Source organism: Rattus rattus, chromosome 2 (assembly GCF_011064425.1).
Source record: "Rattus rattus isolate New Zealand chromosome 2, Rrattus_CSIRO_v1, whole genome shotgun sequence".
Classification (NCBI taxonomy): domain Eukaryota; kingdom Metazoa; phylum Chordata; class Mammalia; order Rodentia; family Muridae; genus Rattus; species Rattus rattus.
The window spans coordinates 99,152,267-99,160,058 of NC_046155.1; the positions used below are offsets into that span (position 1 = coordinate 99,152,267).

The 7,792-nt window shown below is 55.4% G+C and overlaps 1 protein-coding gene across 1 annotated transcript; it reads right to left on the minus strand.

The window, feature by feature from the left end:
* Positions 1-618: 618 nt before the first annotated feature.
* On the minus strand, positions 619-7,496 carry Relt (RELT TNF receptor). The gene is made up of 10 exons (XM_032893062.1): positions 7,425-7,496; positions 6,051-6,125; positions 5,770-5,936; positions 5,509-5,588; positions 4,460-4,711; positions 3,277-3,357; positions 2,894-2,975; positions 2,498-2,752; positions 1,885-2,083; positions 619-1,749 (listed from the first exon to the last, which is right to left on the minus strand). Exons 1-10 carry the CDS (start codon positions 7,488-7,490, stop codon positions 1,702-1,704), a joined length of 1,305 nt encoding a protein of 434 aa, XP_032748953.1. The 5' UTR covers positions 7,491-7,496; the 3' UTR covers positions 619-1,701.
* Between the last annotated feature and the right edge of the window lie 296 nt (positions 7,497-7,792).

A 7,792-nucleotide genomic window follows, 5' to 3' on the forward strand; every position in this document is an offset into this window, starting at 1 on the left:
GATGCTAAAACTCCCTGTCCTGAGTGTCTCTGAGCTTTACACTGTAGCCAAGCAGGCTAAGGCTTTGCCGCTCCCTAACTGCTGGGGACCCTCCAGCCACTGACTGGTCCCGCCTTTGCACATGCTGCTCCCACTGCATGGATCACACCCCACACACACACCCTGTGAGCTTCCGTGTAGCTGCTGCTTCCTCTAGAGCTGTTGCCACTCACCCCATCGTTCCTATGCCCTTGATTAGCTCATGTCAAGACGGGTAAAATACTAAACTGAAAGAAAGAAGTCGTTCATAATTGTCATAATGATTTTATATTGCAGTGAAAATATTCTGGATGTACTTGGTTAAAAATATTAAGTTTACCCTTTTAAAGAAAACTTTGGAATGATTATGGGAACACTTTCAATCACACATATGGTTCAGCCTGTGTTTCTATTGGGAAGCCTGGCCTCTGGGGACCTCGGTGAGAAGGAGACGAGGAGCCACCTCTGCCTGTTTCCCTGGTTTCAGAGGAAGGTGCTGATGAGGGGAAGGACGATGTTGTCGCACACCTGGCCAGGGCCCCGGAAGCACGAGGTGGGCAGTTTTTCAGAGAGGAGACTGGGAAAGGAAGCACCTTGTGACAACATTTTCCACCTTTTATTACTCAAGTGTGTGGGGCTGGAGATGTAGGGCCAAGGCAACAGCAGGTTTCAATAAATAAGAAATGGGATGCGCAGTGGGCCCCGCGCCTGCACGGCCCCACATAAATAACGAGGCACTGGGCCAGAGCAAAGACTAAGACAGCACGGATTGGCAGTCACCCCTGCTACCCAAAACTCAGGCAGACACTGTACCACAGGGGCATGGAAAACCACAGGCCACAGCACTCTCTAGGCCACCGGTCTCCTCTTCCCCCAGCTCCAGAGCTTGAGGGCAGCAGGGTGGACTGAGGCTCTGCACCAGAGAGCCCTGTCCAAGTCAAGTCATTTTTCAGTTTCATTAAAAATAGCAGGGTAGGGGCAGGCACATGCATTAAGCCCCTTCTGTAGGCATCACCATAATAGACAGTCCCATGGGAGCCATGAAGGCCGAGGCCTAGGAAGCAGCAAAAACAGGCCAGATAAAGCTACTAATGGGAAGGTAGCAAAGGCCAGCTCCCCGCAACAGGACTCAGCCCAGAATCTGCAGAGCACTGGAGAGGTCCTGGGAACTGAGCTCTCCCCCAACGTCCCAGTCAGTACCTAGGGATAAGCCCAGGATTGGAACCCAGGTTCTGTCACCAGGACAGGGCTCTTTGCTACACTTTCCCTTTATAGGCCTGCCAGAAGAAAGGGAGTCCCATCCAGGGTCCAGGACATGGGCAAGAGTGGCTAGTTCCCAAGGCACAAGCTAGGGACCAGTACAGATACACTCCTCCACCAAACCAGACCCCTAAGGGACAGAGGGCTCCTATGATGTGCTCAGGGCAGGCACAGGGTTACAGCACCCTGCATAGAAGTAACCGGGGCTGCAGGGATAGGGCGGGTTCTTGATCTCCTGCTCACGTGCTGTGCCGCAGGCTGCCTCCTCAGTGGGGCGGACGGTCCCACCTCCAGGACTTGGCCTTTGCTGTTTTGTCTGCTAGACCTTTGCATCTTGGTCCTCAGTCCCGTGCAGCTCTCCCTCCTGCAGGAAGCCTTCCGAGCCTCCCAGGACGGGGCAGAGTGTCAATTCTAGACAGCCCATCAGATGACCAGGTTGCTTTCACTTAGCCGGACCACATAGCGGTTCTCCTGGTGGTCAGGATTGAAGGGTCAGAGCTGAGTCAAGAGGCCACCTTGGGCTTCAAAAAAGTGGCATCTACCCAGAGCTCCCCATACTGCCTCCATGGGCCTCTTTTCTGTCAGGGTTGACCCAGGTGCTCTCACCTCAGCCTTGTTCTCTGCTGGGGGCTTCAACCACTTAGTATGACTCCCACTACTTCCCAGCAGTGCCCGCTGCTCGGGGGGAAGGCCAGGCTGCGGGGAGTCAGGAAGATCGCTCTCTGAAGGCCCAGCCTCTGTGATAGTCTTCACCTCAGATAACAACGAGCTGGTCCGCTGCTCAGGAATGCGAGCCACACGGAACCTGTAGGAATGGATGGACCAGCACCGCTCATTAGAGGGGCACCGTAGCCAGAGAAGGCAGCCCCTCCTAGGTCACCCTGAAATTTCCAAGATCACACACAGGTTGAGCCTGTTAGACTACTCAAGAGTCCTTCTCAGCCCCCCAGCTACAGTGTCCCAGCAACCCCACATCTAGTTAGAGGGGTACAGACAGACCCTTGGCCTAAGAGGCCCCAGGTGTGCTAACACCAAGTCCGTGCCTCAGGGACCCAAGAGCTCCTTGTGAGAAAGCACAGCTGGGAAGCGATGGCCTTTTGGCCACCGACACTCCCCAGAGATGCCCAGGAAAGGCTAGTCAGCACTAAGCTGACCCACAGACTTCCTATCTCCAGGCCGTCAAGTTATTCCACAGCTCTGCTCTGTCTGCCCACATTACCTGCCCACAGACAAGATGGTAATCTCGCCCTGACGTCCTGGCTTGGCACTAGCCTTGGGAGCCCTGGATGTAGAAGGCAGGAGGGTGGGAGCAGGAGTGGTGGCAGCTGCTGCCTCGGGTGACAGCAGCACCTCTGGCCACTTCTGGCTACAACGGGAGCAGCAGGGGCCGGAGAGGGAGGCCAGGCCCTGCACAGTGTGGAGGTGGTGATGGTGTGGGCAGACGTGTGGTGTGCTGGGGGAGGCCGGCAGCAGCCTGCAAGAGGAAGAGTAGAAATGGTCACTGGAGCAAGCCACAAAGGGACGCTCCGTCAAGAAAAAGGTCAAAGGTGACACGAGAAGGAGCAGACCCAGGAGATCCCCAGGAGGCAAGCTGATTATCTGAGGGCCCCCTCACCTGGGTACAGGCCTGTGGCTTGTCTGTACCAGCTGTTTGCTGTGATATTCTTTCAACAGCTCCTCCAGGGCCGCTGCATTTTCTGTGGGCAGGTGGAGTCAGAACCCAGCTCCAAACTGAAGGAGCTCCCACCCCTCACCTCAGCAGACAGCCCCTGCCTACTCCCACATCCCCGTCCCAGGGCCCGACTATGGGTCCTTCCTCCATCCCGTACCAATCAAGATCAAAGGCAAAAATGCAGCGCCCAGGGTCAGGGCCCCCATCAAACTGAGGCTCTGGACTGGGGAGGCAGAGCTGGGCAGTTTCCCCCAAGCGTTATCTACACTCTAGGAGGAGACCCTCCACTCCCCGGCATAGGGTGAAGCAGAAAGACCTCTCTTCACCTTTCTTCTCTGTGATTAGGCGCACCAGGACTCCAATGGTGTCTTCATTGGCATCCTCTGTCCTATAGGCGGGATTGATCCCTGACGGAAAAGAAAAGGAACCCATGATTCTAGAGAAGATGGGGCTCAAGGCTCCCAAGCCACACCAGGATCTGCTGGCAGAGGGCGCCACAGGCCTTGCTCCAAGTTGCAGCAGACGCTACTGTGGAATTCAGGTGATAAGACTGTCACCTTTGTTATCCTGCACCCAGAAACTCCAAGTGTTCATCTGAAAGCCACATCCCTGTACACCACACTAGCCTCTTCCAGTAGTCACTGGACCTGCCTTGGCCTCAGGGAGCTATGGGCTCTCCATGCTCAGAACTCCCACCTCCTCTCCAGGCCTATTACCTCTCTGTACACCACCCCGTCCATGAAACTACTTCACAGCTTTGGGCTTAAACCTCGAGGGTGTGAGAATGGGCCACTGCGATGGGTCCGAAGCCAGTAGCATATTTCCAAAATTGTACCCAGGCAGTAGCCAGCAGTTAAAGTCGCTAGACTAGCAAAGTACAGTCCTAGGTGAAATGGCCCTGATGTGTGCTACCTTCTATCCACTTACTCCATGATTCAGTGTTAGGAGCTGAAGGGGTCTGGAAAGCCAGCATGGGAGACGTTGTATTACTCTTGACTTGGCCAGAAGGTTCCTGATGGCCCAGAGCAGTGCATATATGCCTGTGAGATCTCTGCACTTCAGGAGGCGTTGGTAAGCAATGAGCTCTAGGCCCTCGCCCTCTGGTTCCAGTACTTGTACCTCAAACTACAGTGGACCTGAAACCTGAGCCCTGTGTCGTGCCTGCCAGGGCTCTGCTGGCCCCACCTGATGTAGGGCATTCTCTGCTTCAGACCAGAGGCCATAGGTCACTTTGAACCCAACAGGTCCCTACAGAGTCCCAGTCCCACAGTGGAGCAGGCCTCACCCAGAGCAAGAACCTTAGCAACACCACTTGATCCACTTGCCATTTTACCTCTGCCTACTGCCAGTGCTCAGCCCCTTGTCCTCCATGGTAGTCTGCACTGTTGCACTGTTAGTCAAGGCTGCTGCACAGCGCCTCCCTGACAGGCCCTCTCCAGTCAGACCCCTAGACCAGGAAGGGTCCCTCCAAAGCCCCTAGTGTCCCTACCTGACCCAGCCAGGTCTTACCACTGCCTCCTCCGCCAGGGCTGGGCCCGACCTCCTTCTGGGCTGTGCAGTGGTAGCCCTTCCGCTTGAGCAGGTTGCACACCAGAATGCCCAGAAGCCCCATGAGACAAAAGACAGGAACGATGGCAATCACTGCATACTGAGCAGCCGTCTCCTCAGGACCGCCTGCCCGCGTGCCATTCCCAGGCTGTCGGAGTTCACCATTGCTACTAGCACCTGCTGCCACTTCGACACCACGCCGGGCCCGCCGGCCTGACTCCGGATACCACAGAGGATGGAAGAAAGCAGAGAAAAACATAAAAAGACGTTGCTAGGCTGGTAGTGCCCCTTCTCAGCCCCAGAAAGGCTCTCTGCTTGGCCTGCTGTGTTTGCCCACTTCACCCCAGACAAGATGATGATCTTGCCTTGACGTCCTGCCTTGGTCTTGCCTTGGGAGCCTTGGCTAGGTCTGGAGAGGAGGCTGGGGACAGGAATGGTGGCAGCAAATCCAAGAATCTGAGCGTGAAGCTGGGGACCCTGACACACTAAGAAGACAAAGGCTAGCTCGTGCCCTTCTTCCCTGACCAGCCAATCACTTATCCAGCAAGGCCTCCTTGGACCCAGGCCTGCATCTGCCCCTCAACAAGTGTATGGAGTCAACAGATATACACGGCAGGGATTCTGCCTTCTCACAGCAGCTCATGGGCTGCTAACTAACTACTAACTAGCTACTAACTAGCCTCCCGGGGTGACTGGCCCATGGTAAAGGTCATGTGTGTGTGTTCATGGATGTGTGCAAAGGCACGTATGCGTGCTCACATGCCTCTTTAGGGTTCTTATGGAAAGGGCAGGGACAATAGGAACAAATGGGATATGAACCCCAATCCTAATAATGGTAGTGCCTGATGCTCTGTACTACTCAAAAGTCAGGAAGGCGGCTGACCGGCCATACACTGCTGGCCTGTTCTCCTCTAGCTGGAAGAGGGCCCCACTTCCCTACGTGGATGCTACAGGGACTCCTAGGCTCAAGTTCACTGACTCCCCTTCCTAGTCCACCACCTACCACTCACCATCACAGTCACTGGTACTTGGAGTTGCCTTGGAACATGGCTGACACGGAACATGAGGAACTCCCTGTGGCCCAAACCACCTGCAGGGAGGGAAGATGTCACTGAGGTCCAGACATAAAAACCTGTCCTTAGGAAAAGTTGGACCCCTTCCTACCAAGTGCCTTCAATGGTCCCCCATCCGTGTTGTGGATGGGAAGAGAGGCCACTCAGAGAGCAGTGGACGAGAACACAGCATAGACCCCGCCCTCACCCTGTGCTCACCCACGCTGGCAGTCTCCACACACTGTATCATGAGTTGCTGTGCCAGCCTGGGCCTCCAACCTCTTTTGAAGGCCGCAGCGGTAATGAGGCTGGCATGGATAGGAGTCCAGTGAGGCTGAAAAGGTGCCTGGAGGGCAAGTTCTGCATAACGTGCCCTGCCCTGGATCCTGTGGGAGAGGAAGAAGATTACAAGGCTAAGCCAGGCCAGAAGCCCCTGGGCATCCAGGCCTAGGCCTCCCCTCTGCCCTCAGGGATCAGGGACAGGACAGCACATCGCTTACCGGGTCAGGCTCCGTGCCAGGGGGACACAGCCAAGGAGTAATGGGTGTTGGAGTGGCCAGGGGCCAGGGCAGCAGCTGGAAGAATGCAGGTGGAGCAGAGGACATGGTGACAGAGGAAGACAATGTTAGCACACAGGGCTCACCGCCTACTTCCCAAGCAGAGCATGAGTCGCAGACTACACAGTCCCTACCCAGACTCCGGGGTATTCTTAGGGCCTGCCTCAGCCAGTTCTGCTGCACTGCTGGTGTCTAGGTAAGAAGAGAATTACATCTGCTTCTGGAAAATACTGGAAAGCCCCAGACGGGATCAGGACCTCAAGCCCATGAGCCTCTGAATTACAGCCCTTTCAGATGAGCTACACCTCCTCACCCCAGACAGATGAGGAGGAAACGCTTCCGAATTCCTCTGAGATTGTCTCCCTTCCTGCTACATGCGCACGCCTCCCCTCACCCCTAAGCTGGGCTTGTCATTAACTACCCTCTGTTTATCATGCCTAGAGCCAAGTCTGCAGCTGGTGCTTACTTACTATTCTGGGCCCGGAGCTGAGTCTGAGACCACATCCTTCTCTGTGACCTCCCCCTGTGCCAAGGCCACCCCATTCATACCCTGCACCTAAACCCAGCATGCCACGTTCCAAAGGAACACTCTTCTAGGTGTGGAGTACTAGACTCTCTCTGATGACCACCCTTTGCTTCCCACTCAATCGAACGGACTACCTGCCCTGACTCCTGCTGTGGGAAGACCCTGTCCTCCAACTTGGCCGCAGCTACTAGGGCTAGGAGGCTCCAGGGCCAGTTACCCTAAAGGTAGAATGTCAGCCTGGTTCTCAGGACCTGCGAAGGCTGTAGCTCCCTCCTGGAGACCTTGGCTTGTTCTCTCTGAGCTTCCAGAATTACAGCAGAAAGACCCCAGTTCAGACCTCAAGGTGCTGCCTGAGGCTACAAGTCTGTAGGTGATCTGACTCCAACCCCAGAATCGGGGCTTCCGTCAAGTAATATAGATCCTACGTCCAGCAGATAAGTTATTCAGTTTCTTCCACGGCCCCACCTGCCTTCCTACCCTGCCCACACCTGCAGGAGGAAGCACCTTGCCCTCAGCCATGCCTGCCGCCCATGTACAGATTGCTTGGGAAAGCAATACTCTCTGGTTTGGATATCCTGAGTAGATATTCTGTGTCTGTCTCTACAGCATCACTAACGAACGCCAGGTAGTCCTTCACTGGGTCTGAAGGCCTTGGAGTCTTCCCAGAAGGAGACAAGCATTCAAGTTCCCCCGAGGCTCCGAAGAAGGGCCTGCATCCTCCCCTCTTGGAGTGCTGATTGCATACTCAGATTCCAACTATTTTAGCTTCTCTGGGCCCTTCCCCAACTCACCACAAAGAGGCAAGACAGGGGCCAGCACAGCAAGGTCCGCTTCATCATCAGGCCCTGGAGTGACATTGACCTAGGGCAGATAAAGGAAGCTCAGGAAAGCAGCCGGGCCAGGCTGGCAGCCTCTGTCCCCCTCCTAGCCACATTTACCATGACAGAACAACTGCTGCTGTGTGCTAGGCAAGCATTTGCCCCACATGGCGGGATGCAAGTCTGAGCAGAGGTACAACTGACATGTTTCGGGTCAGCCTTACAGAGCAAGGCTGAGGGAAGCTGACCTCAGGTTTCCCAGAGCAGGAAGTGCTTCCACGTCGTATATGAGGTATCAGAGGGGGCCAAGAGGAAAGAAGCTGGGGGAAGGTCTGAGCTGG